Below are 17561 nucleotides of genomic sequence, written 5' to 3'. Positions count from 1 at the left end.
GCTGAGCCCGGGAAGGAAACTTCAACCGAAGGGGGGGGAGAAAAAAAGATCTGTTTGGTGGCAATTTCAAAACAAGTTTCCAAACTGCAGAAGGGGCTCCGGCCCCTTTGACTTGCAGGAATTACACATAAGAAAAGGACAGAAAATACTACAAGGCATGCTTATGATTTTAATTGCCCAGGGGTTTCCAATGCAAAGCCCGACAACTTAAATGCATATTCCAAATTCTTGCTCCAAAGCCGTCTTCTTTCTGCACTGAAAGGGAGGAAAGACAACCCCATCAATTGTTCTCTGCAGATAAAGGCACTGTTTTGCAGATTTCCCCGCCCCCCCCCAGATCTGGGCCAGCTTTGCTAATGACCTGCCCACCCACCTGGGACCCTTCCCAAGGTGGCCCCCCGGGAACTGCCCCACACCTTCAGGTGCCCAAATGCTTGACAGTGGGCAGCCCCAAGAAGGCTGCCTTTTCCTTTAGCTCTCGGCCTCCACGAAGACGCAACCCGAAAGAATTCGTCCGCTTATTTTCCTAGAGGAGGCGGGGGTCCACAACTACCTCCTTTTATCTCACTTTTTTCCCCCCCGTCCTCACGAAACACACGGCCGAAGGTGAATGTGCAACATTTTTCTACAGAAAAAAACACGAGCCTCAGATCCCAGAGCTACCGCGGGCTCTTTCACCCGCCGGCATTTAGGCACTTAAGCAAAAGCTGAATAAAAGTTTTCGGGACTGTGACCTTTTTTTCCCCCCCACTTGGCGTAAGATCGCCAGCTGTTCCCAGCACACACAAAAGCTGCGACAGTGCCATTTTTCAAAGGCCCACGGTTAAATGAGATATGCAGGAAACGGGGCCCGAGCAACGCGTAAGGTTCGAACTCGCGATGGCACCTCTCGGGCGAGAAGCAGGGGCGTTTCATTCGGAAATGGTACCTGCGTGCTCCCCTCCCGGGGCCCCGCCATTGTCCTTGGCAGAGAGTGTCCCGCACATTGGCAGTTTTAGGGGCTCGGAGGTGCTGTGGCCTCCCGACCCGGCACAAGAACTCAAAATGGCATTCCCCCCCCCACCCCGACCCGGGAGGAGAGGGTTTCGAGCGGGACGGGAGGGTGGGGCGGCCTCCGGCGGCTTTCAAGTCCAAGTCCCCTGGGAGCCCCAACCCCCAGAAGGCTCGCCAACTTCCCACGCCCAGAATGCCCTGGAAGAACTTCTTCGCTTCCGTTTTTTTTTTTCACAATTTTGCGTTCGGCCGCCGCGATCTACATTCTGCCGCGAGGCGCTCGGAGCCGGGGAATAACGAGGGAGTTTAAAGCACACAACAGTTCGGCAGCCCGCAGTCAGCGCTTTGCTGCGCTCCGCGGGGGTTCGCATCCGGCCGCCATGTTCACCACTCGAGAGCCGCCCCCAAACCACCCCCCTTCCCCACACCCCTCCCCTCCCCTCCCCTCCCCTCCCCGCTCCGCCGAGGCCGCGGCGCTGCAAAGCCGCTTTCAACTCTCCCCCCAACCCCCCCACCCCCCGGCCGCCAGAGCGGCTCGACGGCTGCGGGGTGTGCGCCTGCGCGGGAGTGGGGGCGGAGGGGGGGGCGGCGGGCTTGAAAAGGCCGGAGCGACGGGGAGCGGGGGAGGGGCTGGGGCCCGGGCCGAGCCTACTCTTTCCTCGCAGCGGGTCCCCGCTCGGGCCCCGGCCCGGCTCTCGCACGTGCGCGCTAAAAACCCACTTCAAAGTCCGCTCCCGGCGCGGGGGCAGCCCCCTCCGGGCCGGCCCTCGGCCCCTCGCACCCCCCGCGGGGCCCGCCCACCCGCCCCCGGGCCCCCCCCCCCCCCCCCCCGCCCCTCCAGTCCAGGCCCTGCGGAGAGACCGGGAGGGCCGGGCCGGAGGACGCCGGCTTAGGAGCCCCGGCGGCCGGGAGCAGCCTCCGGGCGTCCGAGTGTCTCCCTCCCCTCTCCTCCCTCCCCCACCGCCCGGAGAAAATGAATGGAACACAAAGTTTGCGGCCAGTGCTACGCTGCGGCCTTCGGAGCTCACCATTGTTTGGGCTCGTATTGACCCCAGGTCCGGATTAGGCAGCGGCTGATTCCTGCTTTGCAGCCCCGCCGGCCTAATGAGGCCGGGAGGCGATGGGGCGCGAAGCGTCCGCGGAACCCGGGCGACCGCCGGCTTACGGCCGCCAAGGGCCCTGTAGGTGGAGGTCAAAGGGTCAGCGGGCCGAGACCGCGAGAGAATTGACCCTAGGAAGCGCGGTCCGCCCCCCCCCCCCGCCCCCCGCCCGAGCTTCGACCGGGACTTGCAAGAGCTTGGTGTGTGCACAGGGACTCTGGGCGCCCCGACGAGGGGCCCGAGGAACGCCGAGCCGGAGCCCTGACTTCCGAAACGCCCGGCCTGGTCCCTGGGGCAAAGCCCTGGCAAAGGCTTGAGCCTCGAGGGTCAGCCAGCCAGCCGGAGAAAACCAGCCAGGCTGCCAGGCCGAGAAGCCGCCCTTCAGGGCATGGCACACCGGGGGCCATTCTTACAGAAAAACTTAAGTGGCAAGAGGCCGTTCGACTTTCCTCTTTGGTTTGGCGGGGGAGGGGTTTTAGGGGGAGGAGAGGGTGCCAGGGGCAAAGAGGCAAGGGGACAGCTGGAGGCGAGGAGGGGGGAGGGGCGAGGAGGTCCCGAGCACAACTTTCCTGGGAGGCTTTGTGAGCGGAGGCGGTCCCTGCTCGCTCTCCAACCTTCCCAGTAGCTAAGACCGACCGTCCCGCTTAGCCTGGACCCCTGATCTTTAACCTTCCAAACTGGATGAAGGCCAGACTTCTGTCTGCTTGGAAATAGACACCTCCCTTTTCCCCACCCAACAGTGGAAATCTTCAGCTAAACCACCCATTTTGGAAAAGATAATGGACTTTTAACAAAGGTCTTACCAGGTGCAAGAAGGAAAGTAACAGGTAGATCACTAAGAGCCCAGTTGACATTCATGGTTTCCAGCTGATCCTTCTTTAGGGTCGCAAAGGTTTTTTGTTTGGGGGAGGGGGGGGAGGTGCTTATTCTTTAAGGTATTGACTGAAAATTCAAGAATATAAATGTGCACTCCCAGAGTCAGATTACAGGAAAAAATGCCTGTGAAAAGTTTTCTACTAAAATAAACTTTTCTTTGCCAACAGATGACAAGGGCAGAGGACACAGACTATTTGAGAAATATGACGCTACGCCAGAATTAGAGCAGATCATGTAGAGGGGCAAAGCCATCACATGATCAAAATGTTGCTTATCATCATTGTTAATTGCTGTCTTCCCCTCCTAGGACACAATGCTTTATGGCAAAATTTTACGGTAGAATAATACCAAGTCCACTAAGGAAAAATCAAACTCTGATTTATGTCTCCGAAAGAGATATTTTGGTATATTTAATGGCCGGGGGCGGGGGGCAAGTTTCTGAGCGAAACTTGCAACCAACCCATCACTCAACTCCCATTTAAGATTAGGTTAAGTTGGGAGAGGAAATTTATGGAGAAAACAATAAATTGTGGAAGTTCAGTGCCTAGTTCAGAAGAAAAACACGATTTAGACTTCAATTGGAACACATCTAGAGCCAGTATTATGAATATAGACTTTCTGAAAACTTGCTGAGCATTTAAAACGGCCTCGGGTTTGAAGTGAAGGAAAAATCCTGAAATAGGAACTTGGTCCAGCACCCTCAATGTCAAGGTCAAGATTGGAATGTCTGGGGTAGAAGTGGTATACTGACCAGGTTACCTGCTCACCGCTTATGAAGTCATCCCAATCTCTCTGTTCATGGCATTCGGGCCCTTGCCTTGTCTATTGGTGGAGGAAAAGTGCAAAAAACCCCATTCTCCACAGACAAAAAATTGCATCAAAGCAGTTTGCAATTAGAAACTGTCAATAATTGTTGACAAAGATCGGTCGATAACTGAAAATAGGCTGCTTCAACTGTATCCAGGAAATCAAAGTTTCTTTTAATCATCATCATTTCTCTCAGCATTTCGATTTAAGGTTGATTTATTTGAACATGGAAAAAAAAAAAGCGGGCACTAAATACAAAAATGTTATAACATAAATAAGATGTGCCAAGACTTTATTTCTTCAAAAAGAACAATAAACAAGATTCTATAATTCAAAATGATTATGTATAATACCAAATTGATGGCCACCAAAAAACCTAGAGCATTGCTCCCTTCAAGAGAAGGAGGTACTTAAACCTATTCATTACATTTCTAATTCTTTACAATTCCTTATCTCCACCATTATATTTGCTGATTTGCAAGCTGGTTACTCATGCAGAGACTGGGGTCTCAATATTAAACGGCACCCTAAATTAGTTAAAGTCTCTCGATACTCTAACCCGCTCCAACCCCCCCCCAAATATAGTACTATGGTTTTTTTTTTTTTTTTTCACATAACTGTAAAAGAACTGTTTATCCAAATGGGCTGCTTCGCTGAAGATTAAATGCATTGTTAATATTTTATCACAAAGCAAACAACCATTTTTCATTGTTATTGATTTTAATGGAAACAATGCTCTTAACATCTGTGCCTATAAACCATGAACTTTAAAAATACATATTTTGCAAATGTTTTTTCTTTCCATAATATCATTTCAGAACCGCTGCAGTTATCACACCGCTATAAAAATGTTATGAAGAATTGTGATAATTATGAATTGAACTATATACAGCAAAACAAATCAGCCTTTGCCTTCCAAAATTGTCAATGGACTATGGGTCTTTTTAAGAAGCACTTTAACCGTAAGTAAGCACGGCTGGACTGGCCTTACTCATCACCACTGTTTCAGACATACGCTTACTTTTGAAAATATATAGATAGCTAGACAGATTTGATAGGCAGATTAGATAAGTCATAGATACAAACGTATATATGTATATGGGTGATCTCTCGATAGATTACACAGACATGCATCCTGCCACAATGTTCATTTTTATGTAAGGTAATAAAAAACTAAGGGACATAAAACTCATTAGGTTACCTTATGTTTATATATGGAGGGCAGGGATGATTAAATCCAGCTTCTCAGTCTTTGAAATACAAGATTGAGATGTCATGGCCACTAACTGAACTGATCAGTAATATTTGATTTGCATGCCGAAAATCCAGGACAAACACATTTAAACTCGCAGTTAAACAACCATCTGAGCTAGAGATAAAGAAAGGAGGGTCTCCCCAGATGGAAGCTGACACTATAAGGAATCTATACTGCAATAGAAAAATAATTTAACAATTAAAAAAGGAATCTGCGTGAGTTATAAATATAAACAAACAAGATTTCATTTGCTTACGTCTCCTCTTTGTAGAAGGAGGCTGTTACAAAACAAGAGAAAGGAGTCAGTGGTTCAAAAACTGTAAATTGTGTTCTTCTTTCAAAACAATAAAATTTAATGCTAAAGCAGTTATAATCAAAAGCTGTACAGCATTTGTTAGAAAACATTTTTCCATAAATATTGTTCAGTTCCCGGCACTTGTAGCAATAATTAAATTACAAACGATAAATATGGCATCAGTGGATATGTATTTACAAAAAAAAAAAAGTTATTACAAAAGGCAACTGTATACTAAACGTCACAATCCGTAGAGTAACATCACATCCTCAGCCTGAAAAAATACCGAACAACAGTTTCGACCCCATTAGACAAAAATACATTCACAAGTGTAATGCTTTGAGGAAAAGTTCAAGACATAACAGGACTTTGGCACGGTTTAAGACTGTGAGAGTTTAAACAATCACCACTAAGGCGAAGAATTTCCATCGTTTAACATCACCACCACCAACAAGCCTTCTATAACTTCCTCTCAAGAAACAGGACAAGTGTTAAAATGCACTGAAGGAGCTTAGGGATGGGGTGTGCAGAGAGCAAGAGAAAAGGAAGGAAAAAGCAGTGAGAAGATTTGTTTTGAAAAATCCTTCAAACGCCAAAACGTATTTTCTACTCCTGAGAATAGGGCATGACTACTTTTGGATCTTGCCCCCAAAACCTTCCTGGACAATTGCAATTGACAAGATGTAACCCTATATATGGCCTCTCGCCTTAAAACTCCATTTCCGTCTGATTGGTCTCAGTTTTCTTTTTAAAATGCATGTGGTCCATTCTATGGTTAACAGGGTTTGTGTTTGTCCTCAGACGTACCATTCGTTAAAATTGGGAGGAAGTCCAGGGTTGTGGCTGGTGCTAGTTTGAACTGCAGAAGGGGTTTTAGTGGTATCTTTACTGTTTGCAGAAGCTATAGCGGGTGGAGTGGAAGATTCATAGCCTGAACTGGCAGCAGGGGAGGAATCTGACCCTTGAGATTCATGAACCTAAAATTAACATGTATATATTATAATGAATATAATTCCAACTGGCATCGTGCAAGCAAAAACAAGAGAATTCGAGCACTGTAGGAACAAGACCGCCCAGTGACCCACTTAGACGAGAAATGCCGCTGATTTTGGGGGGGGGGGGTTGTTTTGAATTTCCGGATTACCGAGGTCTACAAAACCCGGAGATGGTCGCCAAGAGAACAGCTTCAGCCCTAAGACTGGCATCATGGAAAAGGAATACAACGCTGGGTTTCACTCCTGCCCTTTCTCCGCCGATGGAGTGGGATGAGCACTTAGTCTTGGGGGCCCTATGGAACACTCACTCCCGGCCCAGGTTTCACCAAGCCGGCTGCGGCTTGGGAAAGCAGGTACAGAGAAAGGTGGCACAGGCGCCCAGGGCACTTCGAGGTCTCAGACAAATGGGTGGGGATCAGACCACGCTCCTCGGCCCTATTGTTTGGTCGGCAGCCGCAGGGCAGCCGTAGAGCGAAGGAAGCACCCACCCCCGGGTTCGGCGCGGGCACTCTCTCGGTTCCCACCGCGGGCAGTGCCGGGAAGACGCGGCCACCGCAACCCCAAGCCCCGGCGAGCTCGGTTAGAGCTTCCCAGTAAACAAGCAATTGTTCCCTCTGCTCCCTCCTCCTCCCCACCGTGCTCTCCCCCCCGCCCTCCCCACCCCCACCCCCCCCCCGCGGGTCCCCAAAATGGGTTCAAGGTGTCACCGCTGGAGCAAATCGGATTTAACGTGGAGGATACAGGGTTGGCAGCGCGGGCGCTTCCGTTCCGCGGCCCGGTGTCGGGCCGAGTGTTTATAAACCGCCGACCGCTAATAAAGAGGTAATTACCTTCATGTGCTTGCGCAGAGAGCTCGGGTGCGTGTAGGACTTGTCGCACACTTTGCAGATATAGGGCTTGTCCGAGGTGTGCACATGCATGTGCTTCTTGCGGTCGCTGCTGTTGGCAAAGCGTCTGTCACAGCCTTCAAATTCACATTTGAAAGGTTTCTCACCTGCAAAAGGCAAAAACGCAAAGGGGGGAAAATGCGGTCAGGGCCCGGAGCTTCCCAGGGCCCAGCAGCGGGAGACGGAGCGCCCTGCGGTCTGGCCGGAGAGGGAGCGCCGACTGGGGGCGGCCGTGGCATCTCGTTTCCCTGGAGAAAAATGGAGAGCGCGGGTTGAGCCTGCAGGGCTGGGGAGTGCTGGTCTGGGCGGGGGTGGGGCACGGCCGGCCCGGAACCTGCGCGTCCCTTTGTTCTCGCGCAGGATGGGGAAGCCTCAGGCTCCTCCAAAGTTTCCCCTAACTTGTGCTTCCATCCCCCCCCCCCCCGCCCCCCTCGGCCCGGGGCTCCCAACGCGTGGCCAACGCTCCGCCGCCACCTCGGCGATGTAACCCAGCCCGGGCGGGACAATGGGCCGGGGACGGGACAATCCCGTTCGGGTCCTTCTTTGTACCTTTTAATTCGCCTCTTTCAAAGGCAGCGGTTTGGCTAAACCCAGTATTAAAAAGCACGGGTCGGCGTACTTAACGTTGGAAAAGAGAAAACTATATCAATCCAGGGGCTCCGAACAGTTTTACAAGATGTTCTGAACAAGCCACGAAACTGTGGTGCCTTTTCTACTTTAGCTTTCCTCCCGGAGGACTGAATTGAACCTGGAACTCCAAATAAAAATAGTTTGACAAAAGTATCAGTCATTTAATGAGGAGATGTGCCAATCAAGGGGGGAGAAAAGAGCGGAAGTAACCGAAAGTTAGTTTTCATTAGCATTTCTATGGTCGCCCTCCCCGAATGTGTGCCGAGAGCGGAGTCGCTGGTAAGCCATCCGCTCTCAACACGTTCGGAGTCCCTTCCTAGTAACCCAGAAAGAGAGACAAAAAGAGGCGGCGCCAGCTGGTTCCTGGGCGCGAGAAGGTTCCAATTAGTTCCTGAGACCGCGGGGCCGTCAGCCCGGGAAGTTAGAACTGGGCAAAAGCGCCGCAGGGCGGGGAGGGCGAGAGGTGGAGGGACACTGACAGCGCTTCTTCTCCGAACGGCCCCCGCGGGGCGCCGCCCCTCTTCTCCGGTCGCCACCCCTCTCCCTCGCGCTGCAAGTCGGCTGGGTGGCGCGGGGCCGCGGTCAATCCCGCGCCCGCCTGCCTTCCCCCTTACCTGTGTGGGTCCTCTTGTGGATCTTGAGGTTCTCGGAGCGGGCAAAGATCTTCCCGCAGCCCGGGAAGGGGCACGGGAAGGGCTTCTCGCCCGTGTGCACTCGAATGTGGTTGACCAGTTTGTACTTCGCCTTGAAGGACTTGCCCTCGCGAGGGCACTCCTCCCAGTAGCAGACGTGGTTGTTCTGCTCCGGGCCCCCCACATGCTCCATGGTGACATGTGTCACCAGCTCGTGCATGGTGCTGAAGGTCCGGTCGCAGCTCTTCTTGGGCCGGCTCAGCTGAGCCTCGTCGATCCACTTGCACGACAGCTCCTGCTTGATGGGCTGCCGCATATAACGGAAGAAGGCGCCGGGCCCGTGGTGGGCCGCCACGTTCACGCCCATGTTCATGTTCATGGGGCTGTAGTTAGGGAACTGCGCGCCGGCCGTGTAGGGGTCCGTGCGCGGACTGGCCACCGGGCGGTACGGGTCGGCGCGGCCGAACAGCTCCCCGCGCAGCCCCAGGTGGACCTGGTTGTTGTCCACGTGCCCTGTGGGCGACGGGTGCCCGGCGCCCTGCTCATGCAGCCCGGGGAAGAGCAGGTACCCAGGAGGCTCGGGGATGCCAGCTGGAGCGTGCAGGCTGCTCGCCGAGCCGGCGAAGAGCCCGTGCTGCCCGCCACCCGAGGCCGCCTCGCCGAGCCCGGAGCCGCGCTGGCGGAACAGAAAGTCGCGCGTGGAGTTGAAGGCGGCGGAGGCTGCACCGCCGTAGCTGGGCACCTGGCCGGCGTGGTGATGGTGGTGATGGTGGTGGTGGTGATGGCCCAGGGCGTTGGCGTAACCCGAGCCCTGCGGCGTGAACGCGGAGCTCTGGCCCGAAGACAGATCGTGAGCCGCGGCGGGGCTCAGCTTGAAGGCGGCGGCGGCGGCGGCGGCGGCGGCGTGGGGCGAGTCCCCGAAGGGATTCAGCCCCATGCCCGCCGGCTCGCGGTTGGGCATCTCGTGGTGGCGCGGCGCGCCGAAGCTGCCCACTCCCAGCCCGGGGAACTGCGGGCCTCCGTCCAGGAGCATCGTCATGGGTGGGGCGTTCTGGGCACCGGCGAGAGCGCTGAAATGAGCGAGGGTGCGGGCGAAGGAGGAGATCTTCGAAGTGCCGTCGTCGGAGACGGTTGGCGGCGGTTGGACACGGCCGGGAGACCCCCGAGGCGGTGCCAGGGGCCGCAACTTTCCGTCGCTGGGAGAGTCTCCTGCAGAAGGATAGGAGGGAGGAGGGGAAGTAGAGGAGCAGGAGGGGGGGGGGGGGGGGGGGGGAAGAAGGAGCGGGGAGAAGGGAGGAGAAAAGACTCTGGGACTAGATCTGGTGTAACAAACTAACAGGCGCGCACAAAGAAAAATAAGCAAAATAATAAGTGGAGGGCGGAGTTGGCCAATCCGGTCCCGGGCACCCCTCCTCTCCCCGAGAGCGCAGCACAGCGGGGCCAGAAGGCTCCCTCGGCGCGGGCCTCCCGGCTGGGCTGCGCTTAGTAGCAGAGCCGGCTCGTGGCCGGCCGGCGGGCAGCGGGCTGGAGGCAGGCTCGGTCCTCGCCGCTCGCCGCGCGAGTCCCAGCCTCTTCGCCTCCAGAGTAATGTCCTTGGACTGATAAAGTCAATCACTCACTCCTCTCACATAAACCGAGCGGGAGGCCGCGCGGCGCGCGCCAATCGGGAGCCAGCTGGCCCGCGGTCACCTGACCCCCGGCCCCGAAGCCCATTGGCCGCCGCCACGCTGATTGGCAGCGCGGAGCGGGGAACATGGCAGCCGCGGCCGAGCGACCGCCGCTGATTGGGCCGTGGCCCGGCGCCTGGCAGGTGAGGCGGCGGCGGCGGCCCGGCGCCCGCGAGTGGGCTCCGCGGGGCTTGCGCGGCTGTGGGGGAAGCGGGGCCGGGCTCGATCGGCGGCCGGCGGGGCGGAGCTGGGCCTCTCCCTGGCTCGCCTCCGGCCCGAAGCGGACCAGCACCCCTCACGCGCGTTACCCGCTTTGGCCAAATGCACTCCTGGCCCCGCAAGGATCGTTCCCACCGTCGGCGCGGCGCTGGCCCCCCGCCGCCTCACCACCCTGAGAAAGTGCCCTCTTGGCGCCCGCAGGGCGCCGATCCTGCGGCGGGCGTAGCAGTTCCACGTTCGCGGCCCGTTAGCCGCGTCCTCCCCACACGCCACTATGGGCCCCGATGGCCCCGAGAGCACCGACCCAGCCCGGCCAGCTCGCCGTCCGGGCCCCGAGCTGCCGCTGGCCGTCCGAGGCCCAAACGACGGGAAACGATTACAATTAGAGCCGATCTCCCTTCCGTCTGAGCCAAGCGTTGACTCTTCGGTGTTGTGAGTGGTGGCTATGGTCGCCGCTGCCCCCCCTCCCCATATGCGACACACCAGCTACAACATAGCAAACAGATAAAACGCAAGCACGTAGCTGGGAACACGCGCGCAGCCCAGCAAGCACACAACAGTAAGCGCACACAACCCAGTAGCACAACAAGCTACACACAAAACAGTAGACGTAGGCGCACGCTTTGGCAAACACACAACAGGCCAAATACACGCGCACAGCCCAGAAGACACACACACAAGCACAAGTACTACACACGCACAGAATATACTTAGCCTGTGCACACGAAACACGCACACGACGCACTCAACACGCTGCATAGCCTAGCAAACTCACTACACACACACACACACACACACACACACACACACACAGGATCAGCATGGTTTCCAACCGAAAGGGTAATCAGCTTCAAATTCTCAACATTTTCAAATGCAAAAGCGGGGGGCGGGAATGGGGACGGTCAGGTGGAATTTTCTTCCCTCTCAACAGCCAAGGCTTTGCTCTCGTCCCCTCCTACCCGGAGAAGCACCAAGTGACCTCGGGAATCCTTACCCCTTAAGGATTTGCTTCCCAGAGTTGTTGTGCGCGCAGTCACACCCCCTCCCACTTCACCCCCACCCCGCCTGGTGCAAGGTCTTTCTGGACTTAATGGCCAGGTTCAGACAGGGCTATAAATCCACTCATTTTATTTTTTTTTGTCCGGCAGTGCGTTTGCAAAGAATGCAGGCGAGGGGGAGTGGAAAGAAAAGGCCCACAGAAACACGGCTGGGATTGTCACATCTCCAACGGGCCGAGTCCCCAAAGTCTGAGCCTTGAGGCGGCCTCACAGCCTGGCCGCCATCTCTCTGTAGGAAACAGAACATCTGATCAAGTTCAGAGGCGTTGGGAGAGACAGCCTCAAGCAGCGCTTTGTAACGGCAGCCCTTTACTTCCTGCCCCCCAATCTGCCAGGCCTGGCCAAGACTTCACCTTCTTTCTTTGCCATTTTGCTGGGGGGGGGGGGGGGGGGAAGCCCTGCCCGTAGCACACTTACCGTAGACACCCCCTCCCCCCCAAACTCACCCCAATCTCCCTCTCCATCCACAGCTCTCTCCCCAGGTTGGGAGGTGAGCCCACCACTGACTTAAATTATTACATCTACTGAAAATAGGCTCTCCAAGAACGGGTTCAGTGTCGCTCAGCAGAAGGTTTCTTTGCAGGGGGGAGGGGGCTCAGAGAAGAACAAATATGCCTAAATCATGCAAATGAATTCCCCGGGGAATTCTCCTTTCTTTTCCCCTTTCTTTTCCCTTTGCCCTTGATATCCTTCCTTCCCTCTACCTCTCTTCACCTCCCACCGACCCCCACGGACCCTGGGCGCGGAGTGGCGTAGAAAAAGTTTGGATTTCCTCCCGTCGCCAGTGCAGAGGAGAGCGGTTCTCTAGGCTCGGGGGTTGGGGTTGGGGGGTGGCTGTCGGGCCCCAGCACGGCCGGCGCTGGGGCGAGGGTTTGCGGAGAGACCGGCCAGGTACCCCCTGAGAACCTGGGGCCCCGCGCGTTTGGGAGTCGGGGCGGGCAGCGGGGCGAGGGGCCGAGGGAGGAAGGCCGCCGAGGGAGCCGGGTCGGCTCCTTCTGGGGGAGGGGTCCTGAGCGCAGGGCAGGGGGGATGTTGCGGCTGCTGACCTACCCGGTGCCCGGTGTCCGTTTTGATATGGCCACATTCCGATAATTAATTGCCTCCAGCACGTGCTCTGTAGTCCCTGGAACAAAAAGGCATAATTCAATTAGATCATCAACCGAGAAGTGGGGGGGGGGGGGGGAGGCTTGTTAAGGGGCCGACCTGAGGCGGTTCAGCCAGGCCAAAACCCCGGGCGGTGGAGCCCTTCCTGGGGCAGCGCGGCCCAGCCCGAGTGTGCGGCTCTGGGGGGGTGTCCTCGCTCAGCGAGGCGCAGGGCCCCCAGATGCCCCCCAGAGGACGACGCTGGGGGCTTTGCGAACAGCAGGCCCGAGGCAGATCGCTTCGAATTCTATTTTGGCTGCTTTGGGTGGAGGTTTCCTTTGGGGGAGGGGGAAACCCTCACCCTCGGACCGAGAGAAGGCGACAGATCTCCAGATACAGCAAGTTTTCCGCGTATGGAAGCAAAACCCCCTCCCCCAAAGCAGACCACTGCTCTTAGGCGATCATAGTAATAATAACAATAATAAGGCGACGTTTTCCTGCTGACCTGCAGCCCCCACCCCTCAGCTTGCTTTCCGGAGGAGACCCAGGGAAGGACTTCGGGGGACAGACGGCTTCGGGGAGCCTGTGTCTGAAAGTAGACTGGTGGCCGGAACAGACCAGAAAAGTTTTTCCTCGCACTCAAGCTGGGGCAAGGCAGAAGAGAGTTCTCGTTTCCTCGTTTCTCAGGTGGAGAAAGGAATCACTGGCCTGGGCAGGGCAGGGCAACTCGAACCCAGGGGTCGTGGTTCTTATTTTACGCGATAACCGGGGCTCCTTCGGCAGCTTTGGCTTACTGGGGTTTACATGTGTATTAGGCAGCGTAAATTAACCAATAAATCTCTTTTATGCGTCCCCCAGTTGTACGTGGTCTGGTCTAAATATCCACATGTCTGTATGGATAGGAAATCTAATGGGATCTGTTCCCTCACACTGAGTTCAAACAGTAAATAGGAAAAAGATTTATTCCCCTGCCCCAATCAGAAGCAATGAAACTGGCCACTGCCAAACAAGCAAAGCTTTTGAGCCTGAATTTTAGGGTCCATCTTAGAGAAGCAGGAGGCAAACCGAATGTCCAGACCTGCAGCACTGTATCACTTTTTTCTTCACTCCAGCCTCCTAAAAACACAAAACATGTACAGCATGTTGTGCTATCGGGCAGGATTTCTTTCTAAACACATTTTCTGTAGCGGACGTGAAATTATCCTAAGTCGGAGACCTAGCGATTTTCTTTAAGTCCAAGGGAAACACTGCGGTCTTTTCTTCTGTTTTGTATTTAGAAAAGACTTGCAATCTAACACTCGCAACATTTTAAAGACCCTTTAAACCCAGCAAGTGGATTTCCGTTCTGCCAATGCTTCCTGATTTATTTCAATAAATGAATCTTTGAATCCAGGAAGGGAATTATTCCAAGAGGCTGAATTTGGTGCCCCTGCCTCTTCCTACCGGAGCACAAAGTGTTTCTCGTTGAAACTTGTCCTTGAAACTCACCATTATTCGCATTTTTTTCTCCCTGGTAAAGGACACTTTCTTTACATAAATCCCCACCCTCTCCTCGGAATCCCAGACCTTTTTAAAAGAAAAACTGCGAAACGCCATAAAAAAAAAAATGAAGGGGGAGAAAGCTGGGAAAGGAATGCGTTTTTAACTCCTCTTTATTTTTATGCTAAGATAAAGCTTTTAATTGGCTTCAGGGGCCGAGCTGAACTATCGATCTCCGGAGCCCCGGGACCTGCAGACACACTCGCCCACCGCTCATTTGGGCTCCAGGTTTTATTGGCTGCATTAGAGTTTTCACCACACTCCCATCATTTGACAAATATTGTATAAGCCCTAAATGCAATTAAAATACAATAGCGAATGAGCAAATAGATATGGTTCATCAACACCTTTAAAAAATCTGTTTTGCCTTTGTCCTCCAGTCCAAGGCATCGCTGACCAATGCAATGAAATGCAAACCGGACGGGAATGAGACATTTTCATTGTACTTGTCAATCAGGGCTGTGCAGAATATATATATATATATATATATAATATATGTATATATATATATAATATATGCATGCAGATAGAGATAGAGATATGAACTTCAGAGACACAGGCTAAAGTAAATGGGATTGGACTTGGAGAAGGAAGGCAGGGAATTGAACTAGAGCTATCAGAATCCAGTTTAGGATGAGGAGGAGAGCCCCAGAAATACAGGAAATGGAGTGAAGCCGTAGGCCATGGCAGTGCTCAGGGCCAAGTCCGGGAGCAAGGCTCCTAGACAGCCGTGGTTGTGGCCCACCGGTTCCTGTTGCCAGCGAATATCTTTACTGCTGTGGGGGTGCCTCTGAGCTCTAGGACACACTGGCTGTGGCTCTGAGCGCCAGAGGGACAAGTCACATTGGAAGAGGACTTCCCCTTTCCTTCAGGATCAGAACCCCTTGTAGGGGTGGGGGAGTGCCCAGGCAAGGCAAGAGGGACACCCAGGCGGAGGCAGAGAGACAATGGTGCCCTTGATTTGTGTTTACAGGTGCTTCCCCAGAGACCTGAAGAGACAGGCGAAGGAGAAGGGATAGGGGTGTGAAGTTTGCCTGACATTCTGGAGCACGCATTTACCCAGGACCCCAAGTTCCTTCTAGGTGCTAAATGCTCCATTCGTCCTGAAATGTAAATGATCTCAGCTCCAAAAGAAGTGGAGAGAAGGCCTGGACTGTCCTGAGGTATTTGCTTCACGTCTCTGCTTTGAGACAGGATCCTGCGCCCAAAGTGACAGGAGGGGTACCTCTGGGCCACATCGTGGTCTCCGGCAGTGAATCTCAGCCTTGGTGCGTAGGTCTCGGGCCCCCATGGTCCACGGGTCACCAAGCTCCATTGCCCTAGTCCAGGCCCCCGTCCACCGCTCTTGGTCCCCCTTCCCTCCTCCCTGGGGGCAGAGGCTACAGTCCTTCTCCCCCTCATCCCCCCCCAAACAAGACAGAGTAGGGGTAAATTAGACTGACTCCTCGCCTGAATGTGATTTGGCGGCCTGCAAGCCAGATCTAGCAGACGGCCTGTGTTGTATTTGTATGGCCCCTGGAGCAAAGAATGTGTGTGCGTGTGTGTGTGTGTGTGTGTGTGTGTGTGTGTGTGTGCTTTAATTTTTAAGGGGTTAGAAGTAGAAAAAGGAAAAGGAGAAGAAAAGGTGAGGGAGATTATGGCTACCGGGACTGCATGTGGCCCGCAGAGCCTAAAATATTTTCTATCTGACCCTTTACAGAAAAAGCTTGCTGACCCTAGAATTGTTGGGCCACAGCCTCTGTAAGAGGCTAAGTGTTCTGGGTTTTTGTTTGTTTGTTTGTGTGTTTGTTTGTTTTAGATTTTATTTTTAAGTAATCCCCATACCCAACGCGGGTCTTGAACTCACAACCCAAGATCAAGAGTCAACGTGCTCCACCAACTGAGCCAGCCAGGCACTCCGAGGCTAGGTATTCTTAACTGAGGGCTTTCATCCACTATCACTCTCCTACTTTTCAAGCTTCATTTTACATGACATGATTTTTTTTTTTTTTTCCAGCCTCACATCTCATTTATTTCCGGTGATAAACTTTGGCTTTGGAGAAAGGCGAAAAGTAAAGAGTCAAGGGAGGACCAGCCCTCCAGAGCTAGAGGGGACAAGAAGAGAGGAGAGAGGAAAAAAGAGTTGTGAATATCTCAATCAGTGACGAGGTGACCTCTGACCCCGAGGGTGGTTTTATTGTCTTTCTCCTTTGGCTTGAGATACATACTTTATTGACCCTTTCTGCGTGACTGAGCCCTGAGGGGCAACCACAGCCCCCAAACCAAGTAAAGCATGTGAGTCCAGGCGAAGGCCAATGAGCAGCCTGCCTTCAGGAAGCCCAAGGGAAGTGACCCCAAGTCCCCAGGCCCGAGGGGCTTTGAGGAACAGAGAGGTCACCTCTCTGCCAATTCAACTGTCTCTCCTCAGTAAGGGCCTGGAATCCACCCCTCTGCCACCCTCTCTCCAAAACACCGGGTCCCTTTCTCCCGAGGAAAAGGGCTTATCGGCCAGTACAGTTCCCTCTCTGAAAGTCCTTCCTTTAAACTATAAAGGTAGGTTAATATAAAGATTCCAGGGGCTCCCAACGACCCAGTTGGCCAGCTGCTGCCATAGCTTGTCCTCTCATTTTTTTTTTTTTAAAGTAAGCTCTGTGCCCCACGTGGGGCTCAAACCCCTGACCCTGAGATCATGAGTTGCACACTCTACCAGCTGAGCCAGCCGGGCATCCCCTTAGCTTTTGTCCTCTTAGATAGGTCTCTCCCCCTCCCTCCTCTTTCCTCCTGAACTCTTACCCTACCAGACCCAGGGTACCAAACGTTACCTTTATTTTTTTGATGCTTATGTATTTATTTTGAGAGAGAGAGAGAGAGAGAGAGAGCACGAAAGCAGGGGAGGGGCAGAGAGGGAGAGCGGGAGAGAGAAAGAATCCCAAGCAGGTTCCGCAGTGCCAGCGCAGAGCCCGATGCGGGGGAGGGGGGGCTCGAACTCACGTACCTCGAGATCATGAAATGAGCTGAAATCCCTAGCCGGCTGCTGAACTGGATGAGCCACCCAGGCACCCCCCAAATGTTACTTTTAAAGGTTACATGTCCCCCTGCTCTCAGCCTGTGCCCTCAGACTCAACTTTGGTAGATTACACATCACCCTTTGAACCGGACACAGGCCGGCAAACAGAGCAAACTAGCCCTCCATAAACAGCTACTCGAGTAGCGTTACCAGGTTTAGCACATAAATCTGGAATGCTCAGGTAAATCTGAATTGCAAATAAACAACAGTGTTTTGGTTTTTTTTTGTTTTTGTTTTTGTTTTTTTTTTTAAGTATAAGTATGTCCCAAATACCGCATGGGAGGTATTTATACTAAAAGATTATTTGCTGTTTATCTGACATTGACATTTAACTGGACGTCTTGTATCTTATCTGGTAACGCCACAATTCAGGAGTCTGGCTTAGATGGGCCTAGAAGGGCTAGATTGTCTCCTCAGGGAGATGTGGCCTGACCAGGTGTCACATGGGTAGGGCAGTGGAGAAAGAGATACTTCCCGCA

General features: G+C 53.7%; 1 protein-coding gene and 1 long non-coding RNA gene across 3 annotated transcripts in view; both read right to left on the bottom strand.

The window, feature by feature from the left end:
* The window catches only part of ZIC3 (Zic family zinc finger 3), an 11914-nt gene extending 1771 nt beyond the window's left edge, over positions 1–10143 (bottom strand). The window contains exons 1-3 of one of the 2 annotated variants that reach the window (XM_040468538.1): positions 8453–10121; positions 7152–7315; positions 4052–6303 (exon numbers count right to left, since the gene is read on the bottom strand). In XM_040468538.1, coding sequence (XP_040324472.1) covers positions 6124–6303; positions 7152–7315; positions 8453–9509 — 1401 coding nt within the window. In that variant the 5' untranslated portion in view covers positions 9510–10121 and the 3' untranslated portion in view covers positions 4052–6123. Of the gene's footprint in view, positions 1–4051; positions 6304–7151; positions 7316–8452 lie in introns of those variants that run through there. The other variant, XM_040468539.1, reaches the window with a different exon arrangement.
* Positions 10144–11497: 1354 nt separating this feature from the next.
* LOC121025821 (uncharacterized) lies at positions 11498–13308 on the bottom strand. Its single transcript, XR_005788154.1, has 3 exons — positions 12618–13308; positions 12465–12537; positions 11498–11643 (listed from the first exon to the last, which is right to left on the bottom strand). It is a non-coding gene; the product is annotated as an uncharacterized LOC121025821 (long non-coding RNA).
* Positions 13309–17561: the final 4253 nt, after the last annotated feature.

Source organism: Herpailurus yagouaroundi, unplaced genomic scaffold, assembly GCF_014898765.1.
Source record: "Herpailurus yagouaroundi ecotype Mexico unplaced genomic scaffold, PumYag 67702, whole genome shotgun sequence".
Taxonomy (NCBI): domain Eukaryota; kingdom Metazoa; phylum Chordata; class Mammalia; order Carnivora; family Felidae; genus Herpailurus; species Herpailurus yagouaroundi.
Note: the sequence above shows the minus strand (reverse complement) of the source record. Positions and strands in the feature narration are given on the sequence as shown.